We start from the raw sequence: 20,349 nt of genomic DNA, 5'->3' as shown, positions 1-20,349 counted from the left end.
GTTATTTCATATGACATCATAATTATATAAAATACTTTTTAAGATAAAATACAAGTTTGATACATAAAAAACTTTTTAAAAATACTTATGAAAAATAATCTTTATAATAGGGATAGGGATATCAATTCCCATCATAAAAACCTATTGCAACTTGTCCCAAATTCTAATTACTTCATTTTTTTAATTTTATTTTCATATTCTTAATCTTTATATATAGAAAATTAAGCCAATACGACGACGTTTCACCTATTCCGGTTAACATCAGCAATACATAGATACATACAGCTTGATTAACCTCCAATCCGCCTGTGGATCGGGATCTCAAACACCTATTCGATCTCAATCACAATCGTTTATACAGGTATTTATCTTAATCTTAACTAAATCACAGCTTTAATATCTGACATCTAGGTTTTCATCAACTGATTAATCACTTCTTTTTTATTATAAAATAGTTAAAATGCATCTATTTATTAATTTATTTATGATGAATAGATATATATTTTGTAAGTAGCTACAACTTAATCATATAAAATGTGCTATATGCTATGTTATATTAGACTTATTATTAGTTGTTAGAACTACCGTAAAATTCATTTCGAGCTGAAAAAAAGTTTTTTAATTTTGTGAAAATAGATAGTATGGGATCAGACAACTGGAATTGGCATTCGGATTTCGATTATGACCGATGGGTTAAACTACCGGTGCCTGGACCACATCCTTTAGCTCGTTATAAGGTTCGCACAATCGTATATTGTTTACGTACCCATTCAACCGTGCTTTATGATATTATACTATAATACTATATGTTAGTCAGTTGTATCACATATATGTATGTATGTATGTTTCGTTTTGTATTGTAGCATGGTGCAGTTGTTGTCGATGAAAAGCTGTACATTGTTGGTGGAAGTCGTAATGGGAGATACTTATCGGATGTTCAGGTATTGTCATGCTAACTTTTCAATGTGTTTCTGTGTTTAAAAGTGATTGTGTTTCGAATATGGGTTTAATTTAACAATGTGTGTTTATGGTTTGCAGGCACTTGATCTGAGAAATTTAAGTTGGTCGACAGTTAAGTTAAAAAGTCAGTCAGAGAGTGATAATGTTAAAGATGGTAGATCATTGGAAGTATTCCCGGCTACATCTGGTCATAGTATGGTGTGTTTTTTTATAATAAAATTATATGTATTTCCTTTTTTGATCTTTATAGTAGATAAACTAGTTTTGGTTTTTATCTAACCGTGATTTACAATACAACCGTAATGTAGGTCAAGTGGGGAAACAAGCTTCTCCTCCTTGGTGGTCACTCAAAGGATACCCGGGAAACTGTGACAGGTTTGTGTCCCAAACAAGTTTTATATTTTTGTGCCAGCGGACATGATTTATTTTGTTTTTGTAGAACCTTATAATTTTTAATTAACTTGTAGTGCATTTCATTGATCTCGAGTCACTCGTGAGTGGGGTAATGGATGCCACAGGAAAAATTCCGGTAACTCTTGAATCTTTCTCTTATGTGTGTAACTGTTTATTAGTAACTATTTGGTCATGCTTTCATTTCTGATCAAAATGACCCTATGCCACTAGCTCAGTGTACCCTTTTTCTTTTGTTCCCAACTCATGGTGTGTTACTGTTTATGTGTAACTGTTCTAGCTTCACCTCTCTCTCTATTGATAGGGAAAGTGGTGTGTTGCAAAGTGGATTTTATTAAACGACTGAGGGTAATTAAAGATGGAGAGAGGGGAGAATGAAGTAGATAAGTATGATATCTGACGAAAATCCATATAATGGTATACGTATATTGGGATAAAGGGCATAAAATATCAACTTACGTAATGTTATTCAGCTTAATTGGTACACATGATCATTGGTATTCCTGTGATGCATCTTGTAGGTAGCTCGTGGTGGGCAATCTGTGACATTGGTTGGTTCGAAAATTATAATGTTTGGGGGAGAGGACAAACATAGACGTCTTCTGAATGATGTTAATGTCCTTGATCTGGAGACAATGACTTGGAATGTTGCTGAGACTAAGTATGTATTTTATAGAAAAGCATTTATGTACTATCCTATAATTATGGATAGGTCTTCTACCCTGTTCGAATGCCCAAATGTAGTGCAATCTTGCTATAAGGATTTTACATATGTTGTTATTTAATATTTATGTATGCTCTAAAACATTTTTATCATTTTATTGGGCTTTTAAAGGCAGACTCCAGCTCCTAGATTTGATCATACTGCTGCAGTGCATGTGGATCGCTACCTTCAAATATATGGTGGCTGTTCTCATTCAACTTTCTTTAATGATCTGCACGTGCTGGATTTGGAGATGGTAATTACTCATCTTTCTTGGTGCTGTTATTTTGAGCTGTGGATTTTTCCTTCACCCATATCTGTAACATATATCTCCATCATTAGGATTTGCTAGAAATCTTCTTTACATCATTCATCTGTTCAGACAATCTGTCTCGGTTCACCCTAGTAATTGTTAACCTTCTCAATAATTACTCAATAAATTAACTCTATTTTGAAATAGCTGATCTCTTTTCCTCGGATTACCATTCTGTTGGTAGCTTAGAACAAACCATCACACTTCATATCAGGAAGAGTGATATAATTGGAAAGTTGAAAATGAGTGAATGGTATGTTTCTTGACTTTCCACAACAATCCAAAATGCCCCTAATCTATCAACATCCCTAACAAGTCAATATTACTGTACCAAAAGTACCCATAATGAATTTGTGTTAATTTACAACATCTATGCCTTAACTCCTAAAGTAACTACACTACCCCCTTTTACATCAATTTCCTTTACATCAATAACCTACACTACTCGCTGCTGCCGCCACCACCACACCGCAGCTGCCACCACCATCGCAACTGCATTGCGCGGGCATTCATCTAGTATATAATTAGTGAGGATAGTTACCGATGCTAATCAATGCACCTACTTTCTAAACCTTAGGATAATATCTGAAAGACATTGTAGGTTTGTATATATGTTGCATTGCCCTTCAAGGGTTTATCCTAAACATGGTACTGACGAAGGGGTATAGGAAACTACAATATTTGGTGATAGATGCGGTTGTCAAAGTTTTGTCTTGGACACAACTTTGTTCATGAATATGTACCAGCTGCTCTTATTCTTTAAGATCCACTTACTAAGTTCATCAATTTGGTGTTAACCGAGGGAACTAGTTCTTTGGATTCTTAATATTGACCTAGATTTTATTGGGCGATGTTAATCATCTGAAAATTGTGAAATCATCTTCAAGGGGACTTGTGCGTCAAGAGTCTAGCTTAGGTGCTTAGTCAATGGTACATATCAGCAGATAATGCCAAGTCTGTTCAAAGTGTATTATTTTTTCAATAATTGGTTATTGCGGAATGTCTTGTAACTTTAGCGTGTCATGTCATCTGTCTAAAGCATGACATGTGCAAGAGCATCCAGTTGTATTATCTTCTCTTAAGCATGACCAATTTTCTCCTGTATTGCAGTTAGAATGGTCCCAACCACAGATTCAAGGTAATTTGGTGCCCCCCAGGGCAGGTCATGGTGGAGTCTGTATCGATGATAAGTGGTTTATAGTTGGCGGCGGAGATAATAAAAGCGGTACGTATTAGATGAAGAAATAAGTATAGGTGGCAATCGTGACCCAATTAACTTACAAATTGGTCATGCACACTATAATTTATCTCTAATGGTCAGAATTTTATATTATAGTTAGAAGGATGCAAGTCAATGGGTCGAAGAGGTCTAATGGGCTAAAAGCTGTCCCACATTTATTCATAATGTACGAGAACTTAAAAATTTATTATTAACAAGTTAGCTTATTATTGGAAATTTTATATAGTCAAATTTGACAATTTAGTTTTATATATATATATATAACTTAATCATATGGTTAATTTTATCATCAAGTGTTTCATGCGGACTCAACCAGGACCAAATTTACTTGTGTTTACTGATTATCTGATCCCAACACACCCATTTTTGCTACCTCTTGAATAAAGTAACTAGTTGGATGGTAAAGAGCGGGTCTATTTTGGACATACTGGGAGTTGAATTATGGCTTCTATGAGTAACCATAATATCACATTTTGTTGCAGGTGCTTTAGAGACATTGGTGCTGGATATGTCTACACTTGTGTTGTCAGTCTTGACGAATGTAGAACGAAAAGATCCACTTGCCAGTGAGGTCACTACTATTCCTTGTATTTTGTTCATACAAACAAACACTTCTCTTTATTGTTCACATGGATCTTTTCTAACAATCACTTTGCCCATGGAAGTATTTGTATTCTTTCCGCCTCTTTATCTTTGTAATTTTTTGTTTTCTGCTTTTTTGTTTTTGTTATTTATATCTCAATTTAAACAGGGGCTTACCATATCATCAGCATTAGTAGATGGTGAACAGTTTTTGGTTGCTTTTGGTGGCTACAACGGAAACTACAACAATGAGGTATGTTGATCGTTACATATTTTTTCAATCGTGATATGTTTAAGGCTAGAGGAGATTGAAAACTTCTTGACTGCTTGTGTACATCTATGGAAATTAACATGGATAATTCATTTTTCCAAATCCCTTATTCTGCTGAAAAGAAATCATATATTACAAATTCGTGGAGCAAAACGAACCAATTATTCACACTTAATGAAGTCTTATTGAGTCTAATATACCTTTGACTCCTACCTTAGAATAAAGTTATATTTGTGAACTGATTCAGTTAGTGATATAAATGACGAAACGCTATCTAAATGTACTCATAATTTACTATTTAATTGAAGCTATTAACTTATATGGCATATTTTGTTTATATGAACTATTAGGTTTATGTGATGAAGCCCAAACCAAAGGATTTAAAACATCCAAAGATCTTTAAATCATCAGCAGCTGCAGCAGCAGCAGCTTCCGTGACCGCTGCATATGCCCTAGCTAAATCTGAAAGCTTAGATTTTCCAGCCATCGAAAGTTCAAAACCTAAGGTGGATCTCTCAGTCGAAGTTAGTGCTCTCAAAGAAGAGAAAAAGGCATTGGAATCATCCATCGCCTGGGTCAAAGCAGAAAAGTCAACTGTGAAGACAAAACTTGATGAATACCACGAAACTCATGCTGACTTATTGAAGGTGTGTTCAGTTGATAGATTGTTATTATGGGCGCTCAAATTGCTGATTAGACACTCATATTGTTTTCCCTTAATCAACTTACTGCAGGAACTGCATTCGGTTCAAGGTCAATTAGCTGCTGAGAAATCTAGATGTTCTAGTCTGGAGGTCCTATTTCCCTCCCATATTCTTTTTCTCTTAATTGAAGATCTATATAGTCTCTTGAAAGTTAAAAATCTAACTGTTCTCAGTTTCTCAAAATTTGAGTTAGGTCTTCATTTTGGATGGTTAGAGGTGGCAATTTCAACCCATATACTTACGAATGGGTTGCTGTAGGTTTTGTTTTATCTCTAATGGGGCATATAATAAAGTAAAGTTTAATAAGGGAACATGTCAGATGCATTGTACCGGTTAAAGTTCACCAAAATTTTATCAACCTTTAAAATTTTTTTTATCTACAAATTAAGTTAATTTAGTAACACTGTTTTGTAATCAAGATTAACAAATTGATAAGCTATAAGTTTGTTTAGAAATGAACGAAGAATTGTTTTTGGGTCAACCCACCCATGCTTAGTGTTAACGTGCCAAAAGAGACCTATGTCCAACCCAACCATCTTGCCTCCCCTATATATGGATGGTGGCTGATACCTTACGTGCTATTCATTATGGTGACTTCAGGCACAAATTTCGGATCTTCAAACGAGGCTATCCTCAATGGAATCCTTAGAGCAAAAGGTACAAGCATTGCGCTCGCAAAAATCTGCACCAGAGCATGATACTTCTGCCAAGAGACAAAGTTCAGGTGGAGCTTGGAGGTGGATGGCTCCTTAAAGTGGAGGAGTTCAGGAGACCTTCCAAACTTACAAGCTTATTACCTAAATTATAGTCCGAACACAGAAGAGCTTGAACTTTTTGGTCAGCTCAATTGTAGCAATGTATATCATTAATTTTTAAGTGAGCTCAGACTGTCAACCTTTAGCAAGAGAAGCATTATTGAATGTCTGTTGAACAACCAGCTTTCTATATTGGTCCTCTCGCCATGTTTTGTCCCCCTTTTCTGTTCCCTTGTTACTCTGAAGAACCCGTGTGTCAGTAGTGAGATTTTAAGACGCGTTTACAATGAAAAAAAAACCCGAATGTTAAGGTATAAAAGTACATATTTTATCCTACATAATGGAGGTAAATTTACTTTTTCAAAAAATTGCTATGCTTACATTTTCGCCTTACGAACAAATAAAATTATAGGAAACCCAAGATGGAAATGTAGTTAGTTTTTCAAGCTTACGTGCATTTGGAAAGCAACATTAGAATCCTAGGGTGCGTTGTGGACATTTTTGTTTTCCAAGAAAACATGAAAAGTAGAATCGTGTTTTAATCATAGTTTTTAAGAATAATTTCCAAGAAAATAGAAAAACATTGTTTTTCACTCTTTAATGAAAAACTTGAAAACATCTTTTCCTTGTTTTCTATTTTCCATTTCCCACCTCCCCTTCCTCTTATATCCCTAACATGTTTTCGAAGTTTTTTAATTAGAATGCGTTTTTAAAATTTTTATTTGTTTTTTAGAAAATAAAAACCCTTTTCTAGAAAATTTAAAATGAAAAACCATAAAACATTTTCTACAATCAAACGGGCCCTACGTTTACAATTTTAGTTAACATTTTCAAATTGCCAGAAAATCTAATTGTAAATAAAAATGAAAGACAATATCAATACTAAGAAGTCATGAAAAAAAAAGTATCGATATAAATAATACAGCAACAAACTTCGTAGTAGTAACAATCTTTACATTCAATTGTATGAAAAAGTACAAAAGTAAAGTAGAGAAATCAAATAATAATAATAATAATAAAAAAGATTAACATAGGACAAATAATCACTTCCAAATACTGTACAACATCTTATACAATCCGAGATTACTTTACATATTTTGAACTTTTCATCCCATTCCATCCCAAAGTAACACAATTCTTGATTTCAAAAGTCAAACACTCAAATCCATTATTGTCAACTTTCGAATATGCATTTTTTTTTGAATGTATTTGTTACAGTTTGGGTCGAATATTCTTTTTAGTTTGTGCCACTAAATCTTTTCTAAGAATCTTGCCAGCAACAGACTTTGGTATTTCATTTATGAAGGCCACTCTTTTGATCTTCTTGTATGGTGCCACCTGAAAATAACAACTCATCATGTCTGTGATCTTCCATTCATTCAAAGAAAATGCAGAAAATGAAGTTCAAGTAAGTATACAAACCTGGGCAGCAACAAATTCAATGACTTGGTCTTCACTGAGTTCAGAACTAGTTTCCCTAACTATGTATGCCATTGGTACCTCGCCTCCTGCCTCTTCATCTTCAAGTCTACGAGTATAATTATGACAAATATATATTATTATTACTATTTCATTGAAAATGTTGTTGGCGAAGCCGGGGTTTTAGGTATAGGGGTTTGACAGTTTACAATCTAAGTGTATGTTTTGTTGGGGGTCAATTAACTTTGGACTAAATGAATACATGTCAATAATACTAGAGTTTTATAGACATTGTGGGGTATCCATGACCACCCTTTGCTTCCATTTAACTTGTTCACATTCATAAGTAAATGGGTCAAAATTTTATCTCTGCTTGTTTCACACACAATAAATTTAACTCACGGTATAACTGCTGCATCAAGTATATGAGGATGGTTCAATAATATGGCTTCCAGTTCTGCTGGAGCTACCTGCATTCATCAAGTGATCATGTTATGTCATCTCATTATATATAATATATCCAACACTAGAAATTAGAGGTCTAGTTGGGTCTATCCTCATGTTGAACAGGTGGAGTAGAGGTGGCAATTTTGGCTCGTTTACATTTGGATGGGTTGATTTGGGTCTGTTTCATCTCTAACGGGTTAAATAGGTAAAATGTGAATATACGAGACATGTCAAATGACAACCGAAAGTGTAGTTCCATTTTACAAATCTCCCAGATCATTTAGTTCGAAAAATTAGATTAGTATTAGAACTTGTAATCATGTCTGGCACCTAACGGTTGATAAAAAGACATTCAGAATATCATGTTAAGAAAAATTTGGGTAAGTTGCCCTTGCCCATTTTGACTGCTTACCCAACCTTTGAGGCGCGGCCTTATTTTGGCTAATTAATGTGGATGAACAAGCTGTGCGAGTTGTAATACCTGATAACCGTTATATTTGATGAGTTCTTTTATTCTTTCAACTACAAAAAGATAGCCATCTTCATCAAAGTAGCAAAGATCGCCAGTCCTTAACCACCCGTCCATAACAATAGTTGCAGACGTTGCATCCTCGTTTCCCAGATAACCCTTCATCACAGCGGGTCCCTTCAACCATAGCTCACCTTCACCATAAGGCCCCATAGCAACCCCTGTTTCAAAATCAACCACTTTAGCCGAATAACTTGGTAGTAAAGTTCCTGAAGCAGCTGACCGAGCTTTAGCTTCTTCAGCAGTAACAAAAAATGCTACTGACCCACAGCTCTCAGTCAGCCCATACCCTGGCTTAAGTTCAACCCACGGAAATTTTGCCCTGAATCCATTTGCCAAGTGCTGGCTCAAGGGTGCAGAACCTGAGCCCACACTTCTCAAAGACGACAAGTCACACCCACCTCCATTATACTTCACCAACGCAAGTATAACAGGAGGAACCGCTGGTATATTATTGACTTTATGTGTTTTTATCGCTTCTAGCATGCCTTGTAAGTCGAAACGTTTCATTAAAACAGTTGTCGTGCCAGCACATAACAACCCGAGCCCAAAAAAGGCTAGACCATAGATATGGAACATGGGTATGAAACACAGAAAAATGTCGTCTTCTGCTGATGTTATATCAACAGCCCATGTAAGTATTTTCATCATAGAAATAAGATTCTTGTGTGTTAATATTACACCTTTGCTGGTCCCTGTCGTTCCAGACGAGTATAATATCGCTGCTGTTTCTGACTGATTTGTCCTGGTTTCTGGTAACTCCATTGATTCACTACATTCGATTAATTCTTCCACCGAAAGTTGGTTACCACTCGAGGGACGGTTAATGATTATAGCAGGAGTCTTGGTTGATTGAAGTTTGTGAATCTCTGCAGGATCAGAAATGGCTAGTTTCGCACCTGAGTTAAGTACTTGTTTGACTATCTCGGATTCGGTGTTGACTGGGTTAGCCGTTGTAACAACGCCTCCAACCAAGAGTATGGCTAGGCATATAGTTGGGTAAAGGGTGGAGTTTGGTGTTAAAAGAAAGACTACATCACCCTTACGAACCCCTAGACTGTGGTACAACCCGGCTGCTAACGAGTGGATTGACCGTTCGAGCTGTGCGTACGTGATCCTGCGGTTCGTGGCTGAGTCTATAAGTGCAACTTTTGACTCGGCTCGGTCTAGTTTAGGGAACTGAGATAACACAAAAGTAGCTGTGTTGAGATGGGTCTTAGTTGGTATCTTGTGTTTTCCTTCGAGCTTGATAAGGGAGTGGTAGATCTTAGTTTCAGAGTCATAACCGCCCTTCATCTGGCACGATAACTTGGTTTGGTAATTCGGTTTATAGGTTCATCAAGTGAACCAGAAAAAAAAAATGGGCATGAAATGTAGAGCAGCAACTATATATAATTCACTAAATATCTTAGGTTATAATAATATGAGGAGCAGGTAGAATTGTTGATGACTTATTCCGGTGGAATTATGTCTGCAGGCCAGTTATGACATAGTCAAATGTATCATTTCAGAAATTATACTTATATAATTGTATTGTCTATTTTAATTGAAACTGAAAGTTATATCAGGTAATGTTTTGTAAGAGTGCACCAGTTGGCTGGACTGAGACCAAGAACTAAACCGTAACTAGCTAGTTCGGTCTCAAGGCTAGGTTGGATAGGAACCAGACTAAAGTTCCAGGGCTATGGTTCTTACAGGGCTGGGTTCAGTTTGATACAGTCCTAGCTCGGTTTAATTTCATACCCGAGGTTTGCCTACTCTTAATATTCCATCCATGATGACATATGTCGAAATTCAGAATTATGGATTTATGGTGAAATCAGCTTGACAGCTTGTTCAAAGTGTATGGAATGTAGCATTATGAAACCTTACAATATTGTATTTGATTATGATTCACGAGCATGGTACCCATGCAATGCGGTGGAAGTAGTGGGGAAGACGGTCTGATTTATTAGGGATTTTGGGTAGTTACGTAAAGAAAAAAACAAAAAAAAGTCCAAAGGCAAATAAGGTATTTCAAAGACAGAAATATTTAATAGAAGGAAATTTGTTTTATTAAGGAGTAGAGATAAGGATTTCAAGAGGCTATATTTATAGAGTAGCCTAAATCAAAGGAAGGAAACTAATACTATGAAAACATGATAAATGGAAACTAATATATTTCTAATATCCCCCACAAGCTAAGGACGGGGAGCAACCTTTAGTTTGGATCTTATAATCCTCATATAAATATGGGGAAAAGAATATATGCGTATGTATGTAACTTGTCTTAAGCTATTATTGTAGGAAAAAAAACTTTGTTTTCGTTCATTGTATGTAAGTTTGTCTTAAAATTGAACGAATTGTGTAAGAAATCGGCCGGATACTAACGTGGCACCATCAAACATCTGATACGTGGTCCAATGAAAGACCACCACATCAGCATTTAATAGATTATTTACACGACCCGTTCAGTTTATTAAATTAGTTACATACAATGAACCAAAACAAAGTTTCCTTCCTACATTATACATATACAAATTCTTTTCCTTATAAATATGTATAATAAAAGTTTGTATACCTGTCATACAAGTGTAGAAACTGTTTTTAATGTTAGGCTGTACATCAACATAATTATTACGCGTATATTATTAAGAGATAAAACTAAGGTCTAAGGTTATGTCTTTTAATATAATCTGCTAAATTTGTTTTACATGACAAGTACAAATAAATGAAACGACTTTGTCGGATGGAAATTGATGTCATTGTCTCTTTCTATAAGTGATTAGTGTTAACAACAAACGTTGTTTCTATTTCAGAACGTGGCAGTTTGCACAAAAATTACCTACTTTTGTTGGAATCCTGTTTTAATTTGTTTTATTCTTTTTGGTCATGATGTGACAACATCTTATTAGTTATCGGTCAACCATTATTGATCGATCGTACAACCAACATGAACAAATATAAATCACGTAACAGTATGATTAAGGAGAAATGAGATCTAATGTGAATCACTAGGTGACCATCGTGAGGACCGGAACCTCTTAGCAATTCGATTATTGCCATCTATGAAGTACAAAATGTTTATCAAGGAAGTCTAGTCCTTATTTAGATGAATCCATGTCTGATAGAATGCATTTTGAGTACAAGTTTATTGATGTTCTCATGAGGTATCACTTTCATATAAAACAACAGATTAGATAGTCATTAGTAACTTTCTATTTACCCTTTGCGTCTACAAAATCATTGGTATTTTCAAATTAAATCAAGATGCGCGCATTCAAATAGATGATCATCGCGCAAGAACATAACTCATAAACCAATGGTAAATAAAGCATAATTTAAGATTTCCATCAAGATCAATATATAAAATAGGTTCAAGTCCTCATAAATAATCACCCTAAAACCATAATCATCATATAGTCTAAGTTGTTATTTATTAGTACCACAAGAAAAGAGCCACCAAAAGTCATATGATAGACACTCGTGTAAGCAAGCCATTCTTTGGTCCTTGCATATCTCTACGCTCTAACTCCTTATACTTGTCCATAGATACGAAGCCTAGAAATTTGTTGCGAGTAGTCCATTTTAAAAATTGTTTGTCATACTTATACGAGTCGTACCGAAAATATAAAAAAAATGGGTCCTAACTCAAGAACAGAATATGGACCCTCAAAAGAACTAGTTCCCCACACCGGGTGTAACACTCATATTTAAAAATACAAGTTTTGTTTAATAAATAAAGACCACACGTGTCGGACAAATAGAAACGTATTCAACATAATGCAAGAAACCCAAAAATATAACTTTTAGGAAATAATTAGCTTGTTTTTATATATTTCCTACATAACTATTATGATTATTATAATTAGTTATATGTGATAAATAAATATAATAATTTGAAAGAAAATAATTTTTCCACACACAGCCACACTATTAATGTACTACAAAATAGTCAAACAGATGAAACTTTTTCTTAAATCTTTCTTCATTTTTTCTATTAGAAATAAAAAAAACTCAAGTTTTTTATTCTCCACTGAAAAAATCTATCTCAAAATTAATGCTTCGATGACTAATGACTTTCAAAAAATAAGCTTGTGGCAACGAAGATAACATTTATATTTATATCCTACTTATTTTTTCTTACTTTTAAAATAAAATTACAAATATACCATTTAAATTTTAAAAAATTACATTGTACAAAAATTGGAATGGGGGCAGCTGACCCTACTGCCCCCATGCTGCCTCCGTCCTTGCTTGTCCATATCCTATTTACAAAACAAGCCGAAAAAAAATATAAGCCCCGATATAACTGAGGTAAGCGAGAGGTTTATTCTTGTGAAAAGGTAGAGATGATTGGATATTTGAATGGGCAGTGAGATCCCATTTTCAGCATAAACAATAGGGATTAAGACTTCAAAATGTAAACAAATTTACAAAAATTGTCATAGTGCGTATCGAACTTTAATCATATGCATTGTATGTAATGAACTTTTAAATCTAAATTTACAAGTAGAAGCTCATATGGTAGACAGATATACCTTGATACATACAATACACAAGATTTGAAAGTTCATTACATACAATGCATAAAATTGAAGTTTCATACACACTATAATTCGTGTAAAGTTATTTACATTTTAAGAAACTAATCCCTACAATGTAAAGTTATTTACATTTTAAGAAACTAATCCCTACAAAATATTATAAGATCCCTGGCCTAAACTACACCCACAAAATTCAAGCTCAGATGGATCTGGAAATTGGCTATAAATAATGATTAGAACAAGTCCAATTACTAAAAATTAAAAAAAGAAAAAATGAAAAAAAATATCATAGCCATATGGACTCTTTTAACGGCCAATAATAAGGAGGAAGGTAAGGCATTAGAACGTTCATCAAAGTCGTCTTCTTCTTCTTCTTCTTCAACCTCATTGGGAGGCAGCTGATCATTGTCAACACACTCTTCTTCTTTCTTCTTTTTGTTTTTGTTTTTGTTCTTTTTTTTTGAGGTGGTGGTCTGGGCTTTCGAAACAGAAATTGTAGAAATTCTTCATTGGTAAAGTTTTTGACTCTGCACCTATAATCCGTCCATTCCCTTCCTGCTTCATATCGGAGCCATTCCGTTTCCGAATTTGGCATTCCCATTCCGAATTCCATCCTGTGAGAAATATCAGTTTAATCACTCGATGCAGTCATGGATTATATATAATTATATATATACTTTAGCACACTTTGGGCTGGGCCCGGCCCAAACATGGATTAGACCCAACCAACAATTCGCCTCACATGCCGATGCCGTGGCCCGTGGCTTGGTGAGGAACTGGATTTCTTCTAGTAAAAGTGTGAACAAACAAAACAATATACGTAGAAAATAGAAGACGATATTGCTAAAGAATATCGTTAAAGATATCACATATTTTAATTACTTTATTATAATTTTACATATATGGTGTGGTATATAAACGTTATGATAAATAAATTATTATCAAAATATGTGATATGTATATGACAATATGTCCTCTGACTCCTCTCATTACTCAAACGTGTTAAACAAATCAGTGTTCATTTTAACATCATGTTTCTATTCTATATGCACTATATGAAAATGTTTCTCAGGGACTTCAAAGTGACGATTATTCTATTACAGAAACTTTTTTTTAGGAGCAAAGGCTCTCTATTACAAAAACTAATGGAGAAATGTTTGAGAGAAATTTGCATTAACTGTAAATAAATGATGATATGTTTTACGTAAACTTCATCGTACTAGAAGCCTAGAAGGGTAACCGTGCAATGCGGAGGCGGTGACGACAACCAAACAGGTCGTGGTGAGCTGTGGTGGTAGTGACAGTTGTCGGAGGTGGTGGCGACTGGCAGGGACGGCTCCACAATGGGGGCAGTGTGGGCAATTGCCCCTATTTCAATTTTGGTACAATGTAATTTTTTAAAGGTATATTTGTAATTTTGTTCTTAAAAAATATAAATAAACAGCAAATACATACTAATGTCATCATCGTTGTCATACGTCTCTTCTTTGGAAGTATGTTACTTATGTTGGAAGCATTAGTTTTGAGATAAAATCCTCTATTGATAAAGTAAAAATCTTAAGTTATTTTGATTTTTAATAGAGTTTAAAAAGAGAAGTTGAAAAAAGTGTTTTATTTGTTTGAGTTAATGTATCATACATTGATAAATAATATAGCTGTATGTGAAAATGATATTTTCTTTTTAAATTATTATATAATAGTAATTACAATAGTTTGGTGAAAATTTATGTAGAGGCAAATTGCATGTCATTGATTTCGATGAACTTATTTTATGTTGTTTAATATAATGCAACCCCTCCTTCTGCACCTTTGTCAAAATTGCAAAGACCAATGTTCAAGTTTCCATAACTTGTACTCACACGAAATTATTTTAAAGAGTCCATATTTTCTAATTCTCATGTGAGAGTCAATTTTTTAAAAAATTTTTTTACTTTAAAAATGACTATAATAAATGTAACAAGAGACTTTTAAATTTACCCCCTTACAAAATAAATTCTGGCTCCGTCCTTGGCAACTGGCGATAGCGGTGTGGTTATTAATGTAAGTTTAGTTGATGTAAAAAGGGTAGTTTGGTAATTTTAATGGTTATAGATGTACGTTGTAAATAATTTCATTAAAAGTATTCTATGTAAATTTAGTGAATAAAATGGAGGGATAATTTGTACGTTGTAAATAATGTTAACAACACGTCTTAAAGTGATTTAATTGAACATACAACATATACTCGTATACGAGTAATCTTTAAGAACTGCGGGTTTATTGGTAGTGATTGAGTACCGACAGTGGCATTTAAGGGACTGTATGTAAACCCGATTCATGTCTCTTGTAACTAGAGGTGCACAAAAAAACCGGTTAACCGAACCGATTCGAAAGTTGACCTATAACCGAAACCGGTTAGTAACCGATACCGTACAAATCGATTATAGGTTAGGAAAAACCGCCGGTTAGTAATCGATTTGCACTTTCAAAAACAAACACCGATTCTTAATCGGTTAATCGGAACCCGGTTAATTTTTTTAAATTTAATCGGTTAATCGATTAATTGGTACCTTAAATTATTATTTTAGAATATTTATACTTAGCCACCGAATCATCGATCAATATTACTCTCCCAGTCATCGATCAAATACAAAACCCTAGTTTATGTTCTGTTTCTGTTTTTGTTTCTGCTCTGTTTCTGTTCTGTTTCTGTTTCTGTTCTGTTCTGTTTCTGTTCTGTTTTGTTTCTGCTCTGTTCTGTTTCTGCTGTTGGACATTTCTGTTTCTGTTCTGTTCTATTTCTGTTTTGTTTTACCAAAACAATCTGTTTCTGTTTATGTTCTGTTCTATTTTTGTTCTATTTCTACTGTCCAGGAGTTCATGTTCATTTAAGTTTCTGTTAGTAGTTCTATTTCTGTTGTTTGTTCTATTGTTATGGTTTTGGCTATTGGTAAACAATCTTTTTCGGTTAACTGTTCAGTTAATGAAAAGCAGTTAACCGGTTTTTTAAAACCGAAATCGGGTACATCAGTTAGAACTTTCATACACAGTAACCGATTATTAACCGGTACCAGTTAACCAGAACCGGTTATTTTTTTTAAAAAAAAAACCGAATACGATTACCAAAATAATTAACCGAAACCGGTTAACTTATTCATACACCTCTACTTGTAACCATCCTTAAGAAAAAACCATTGATGATATTTACATGGTCGTTTATTAGGGGAGGCAAAGGAAGGCTGGAGCCTAGGGCCCAAAAAGTTTAGTCCAAACTTATTATTCGTATGAGTTAATCAATGAATCATAAAAAAGTTTTAAGAAAAACATACATGAGAAAAGTGAGTATGAGGTTGTTATACATTCAATTTGGATGAAAAATTCATCACATACTAATATTTTAATACTTTAAATAAATGTTTGGCCCCCAATGATTTTTATGGTTTAAAAAGGTATGTGAGAGATTTTTCACTCAACTTAGGTGCTTAAAAGCCTTATATTCATATTCCCAATTACTTTTTTTTTTAACAACCTCATATTCCTTTCTCCCAACATACATAAAAATGTAAAAAAAAAACATTAGAAACTTACAATACAAAGGAGTTCTACAAAATATCTGTTGTGAATGACTTAATTTTTCATATTTTTACCCCCTTTCAATGCTAAGGTAATTCTTTTTTAGGGCCCATATTTTTCTTTTGCCTCGGGCCTCGATTTCTTTTCATGCTTTTCGGAGACGATCCTAGATGATATCATTATGAAGAAACATTCATTTTGAAGAAGTCTCTTGAAGATATTCAAACCAGACTTCTTGAAAACTACTAACTTTTAGAGTTGAATGAGTTGTTGAAATTTTCAATTAGCCTACAAACTCATTTTTCATATGTTACGGTCGATAAAATTTATAAGACGTTGAAACTTAGTTGACGACTTTTTAAACCTTTACTGAGAAAACATGTTCCAAGAGCACACAGTATCGTATTGGTGACATCGGTTGTTTTGTTTGGCGTTGCTCGGCCACCAAACCGTGTCGCTTCGCATGGCAATCATAGCTTGGCGTTCCAAATCTAATGGACAATTTCATTTTCATTATCGCATACTTAAAAATATTAAAGTTAAATAAGGGGTGTCATTGATTGGTCCTTAGTCATCTTGCAACAATAACATAATAAAGATAATTGAATTGATAATTTGATGTGACATTGAAATGACGTTTACATGAATGTGATTCTCTCAAACTAGTATGAATGTATGATTCAATAGCTTTATTAAAGAAGCAACTAGTCATCATTATTGTGTTCAAATCAAACATTCGAATCACATAAATACAAATGTTAAATGTAAGTGGCTTCAATTCGTTGATTCAAGACATTTTGAAACAGTTGTGTTTATTCTACAGAACAGTATCATAGACATATTGCATTTGCATATGGGTCCATACGCCATAATAGACGAAGGAACGGTTCGTGGCTCAGGCTCATGGCTTGTACAATGTACATCCAAACCTTTTGTAGTAGTATTTGCTTCACCCGTGAACTCCATTTGGCATCTACCAATCCTATAGGCACAAGCACACATCCCTATACCTATACCTATACCTATTTTCATCAAAATTTGTCTGGATATACATATATACATATCAAAAAAAGTCACTATGACTTGGGCAAGTTGGAGTTGTTTCAATTTTTTTAAATAATGTACCTATAATGTAGGTACATGTTGGTGTTGTTTCTATATTGGTGTATGTTATTTTTGGTTTTCAATAAAATAGCCATTCAAAAAAAAAAAAAAAATACATGTATACATATATTGCTATAGTTTTTCTTGATATAGATCACCCCACAACACCAAGTTGTCTACTTGTCTATCACATTATATTATACGAGTTTTTTTTTTTTTTTTTGGAAAGGCTTATATTATACGAGTTAGAAACTTTTTATATAGCTCGTTTTAAGGACAAACAAATTTCTTTTTCTTTTCACACACAAATGGAAGAGCCACATACAAAATATTCTAGTGACTTGAAGGGTTGGATCCTATGCATTAAAAGTTGTACATTTTTTTTATTCCCAAAAGGATAAAAGCATTATTAAAACATACTGGTATATGCTATATGCCTATAAAAACTTCACTTCAGTGAGAAAACACAACCACTTTTCCACAAAATTACATTTATTTAGTTTTGTATCATCTTAGGAACAACTCTTCTCAAAATGGCTGCTTCTTCTTGTATGCTACTAATTCTAATTCTCACCATTTCTTGCACTCATCACAACTCTAGTCTTTTTGCCAATGGAGACATCAACTTGATCCAAAAAACTTGTAAAACCACCAAATTTTACGACCTATGCATTTCGTCTCTCCAATCTGACTCAACTAGTCCACAAGCCGATACAAAAGGGCTCGCGATTATATTGGCCAAGTACGCATTGGCCAATGCAACAAACACCAACTCATATTTGTCATCATCAAATATCGTTCTTGTCAAAAACACTACTACAAATGACACTTTAACAAAAAAGGTACTAAAACAATGTGCCGATAGATATTTGGCTTCGGGTACCTCATTACAAAATGCGATCCAAGACTTAAACTCGGAGTTGTATGATTATGCTTATATTCATGTCATGGCGGCTTCCGACTACGCAAATGCTTGTCATAATGCATTTAAAAAGTATCCGAGTTTGGTTTATCCAACCGAAATCGCGGCTAGAGAAGATGGTTTGAAGCATATTTGTGATGTTGTAATGGCAATTATAGATAGTCTTGTTTATAATTAACATCAATGTCATGTATTAGATATATGATTTTTGTGTGATTTTTTCTTTTATGTGTATACAAATTGTATTTCATTTCATGTTTTAATCTATAATTTATCACTAGTTGCTGTTAACACAGATGTTCATCTTGTAATTGGTTGAAAGTAGGTTTTGAATTATAATTAATCAAATCATCATGTGTTAGATGTTATTGATTTATATAATACAAAAACAAAAATTCGTTTATTCTTGCGAGTACCACGTGATATGGTCAAGAAAGTGATTAAATTCCATAAATCACGTGCTACCTAATCCATTTCTCTTATAATTAACGTAATGTACTTGTATTTAAGTTGTGTCGACACTTTGTGTAAGTGAATTCTTTTTGTTGATTTTAGTTCCAGTTTGAGCTGTTGAAAGACCATATATGGGCTCAAACTGCCGGAAGATGTTAGCCTATGAGTATAATCTAGATTTAATTACTAAATTAGTACCTAACGTTTGCGCCATATTACTAGTTAGTGGTTTCATACATTTCCTTTAGAAATTACGCTGATCATATCCAACGTATGCAAATCTCCACTCGGACTATACTGGAGTATAATGTAGAGTTAAATACCGGTAAATACCGACTGATATTTCTGGTATTCCTGGATATTTCCACACCAGTATGACTAAAATACCAGTTTTTAAGACATTGGCTAAAATTGGAATTCACCTTTCAAAATAAAAAAAATAAAATAATAATAACTAAAATTAGGTACCATTTAAGTAATTAAGAAACACTAGGTATGAAACCAATAATATCGTGCAAACGTTAGGTACCATTTTAGTAATTAAGAAACGCGAAATTACATCTTTACCCCTCACGTGCAAGTCACGTGGAGGGGTTTTTTACGGCCACGTGACGACGTTAGCCTCCAGTATGGTCCGAGTGGAGATTTGCATACGTTGGGTATGATCAGCGTAATTTCGAAAGGAAATGTATGAAACCAGTAATATGACGTAAACGTTATGTACCATTTCAGTAATTAACTCAATTTATGTAGACTTTAATAGACTATTTCTCGTAAATATATCTGGTTTTCATTGTTTAGGACTTTAGGCCATTCTTATGGTCCATAAATATGATTTGTAATCTATATATTAATACATGTACTTAATAAGATATAAATATAATGGTAACATTTATTGAGTTAAATTATATTCTCTGAAGTTTGAACATTTAGAAAACTTTTTCTACTTAAAGTGACATGTTTTAAAGTGACATGTTTTACTTTACTTTATATGTCGGTATAATATCTATAATAATGGGAATGTCATGTCTTGAAAGTCAATATAAAGATAAATATATGTGTCATAAACCCATAATAGTGCATGCTTTATATACAGTATAACCTTTATAATTTAATACTCGATAAAATAATAACCTCGATAAACTAATAATTTATTTAGTCTCAGCTTGGGACCAGTACAAAATTGGACCTCAATCAATAAAATAATAAGATAATAATTTTTTTGAAACTCCAATCTACCAATATATATATAACAAGGTGCTAAATTCATCCCTAAACAAACAAGAACCATTAGATGAATTCCATCTTTGATTTAGAACCATTAGATCAAATTTAATTATTTCATCTTTCTTAAATGACAATATTAATACTTATACTTTTTATAATTATAAAAAAATACCTCTTTAAATTTAATTTACACTTCTTGGTTTCCCATCATAAACTTACACTTTTTACCCA

General features: G+C 33.7%; 3 protein-coding genes across 3 annotated transcripts; 2 read left to right on the top strand and 1 right to left on the bottom strand.

The window, feature by feature from the left end:
* Nucleotides 1–242: 242 nt before the first annotated feature.
* Nucleotides 243–6,118, top strand: LOC122602077 (acyl-CoA-binding domain-containing protein 6-like). The gene is made up of 14 exons (XM_043774811.1): nt 243–361; nt 637–737; nt 864–941; nt 1,039–1,158; nt 1,269–1,335; nt 1,428–1,489; nt 1,893–2,032; nt 2,207–2,330; nt 3,498–3,612; nt 4,110–4,198; nt 4,379–4,462; nt 4,831–5,127; nt 5,215–5,274; nt 5,785–6,118. Exons 2-14 carry the CDS (start codon nt 642–644, stop codon nt 5,935–5,937), a joined length of 1,485 nt encoding a protein of 494 aa, XP_043630746.1. The 5' UTR covers nt 243–361; nt 637–641; the 3' UTR covers nt 5,938–6,118.
* A 1,033-nt stretch (nt 6,119–7,151) lies between these two features.
* Nucleotides 7,152–9,663, bottom strand: LOC122590248 (probable CoA ligase CCL5; the record flags this gene model as incomplete). The annotated part of the gene is made up of 4 exons (XM_043762582.1): nt 7,152–7,277; nt 7,362–7,467; nt 7,761–7,828; nt 8,287–9,663. Coding segments are annotated over 4 exons (1,677 nt in total), but the record flags the coding sequence as incomplete, so codon positions are not given.
* Nucleotides 9,664–17,977: 8,314 nt separating this feature from the next.
* On the top strand, nt 17,978–18,701 carry LOC122585301 (cell wall / vacuolar inhibitor of fructosidase 2). The gene has a single exon (XM_043757429.1). It carries the CDS (start codon nt 18,050–18,052, stop codon nt 18,614–18,616), a length of 567 nt encoding a protein of 188 aa, XP_043613364.1. The 5' UTR covers nt 17,978–18,049; the 3' UTR covers nt 18,617–18,701.
* Nucleotides 18,702–20,349: the final 1,648 nt, after the last annotated feature.

Source organism: Erigeron canadensis, chromosome 1 (genome assembly GCF_010389155.1).
Source record: "Erigeron canadensis isolate Cc75 chromosome 1, C_canadensis_v1, whole genome shotgun sequence".
NCBI classification, from domain to species: domain Eukaryota; kingdom Viridiplantae; phylum Streptophyta; class Magnoliopsida; order Asterales; family Asteraceae; genus Erigeron; species Erigeron canadensis.
Note: the sequence above shows the minus strand (reverse complement) of the source record. Positions and strands in the feature narration are given on the sequence as shown.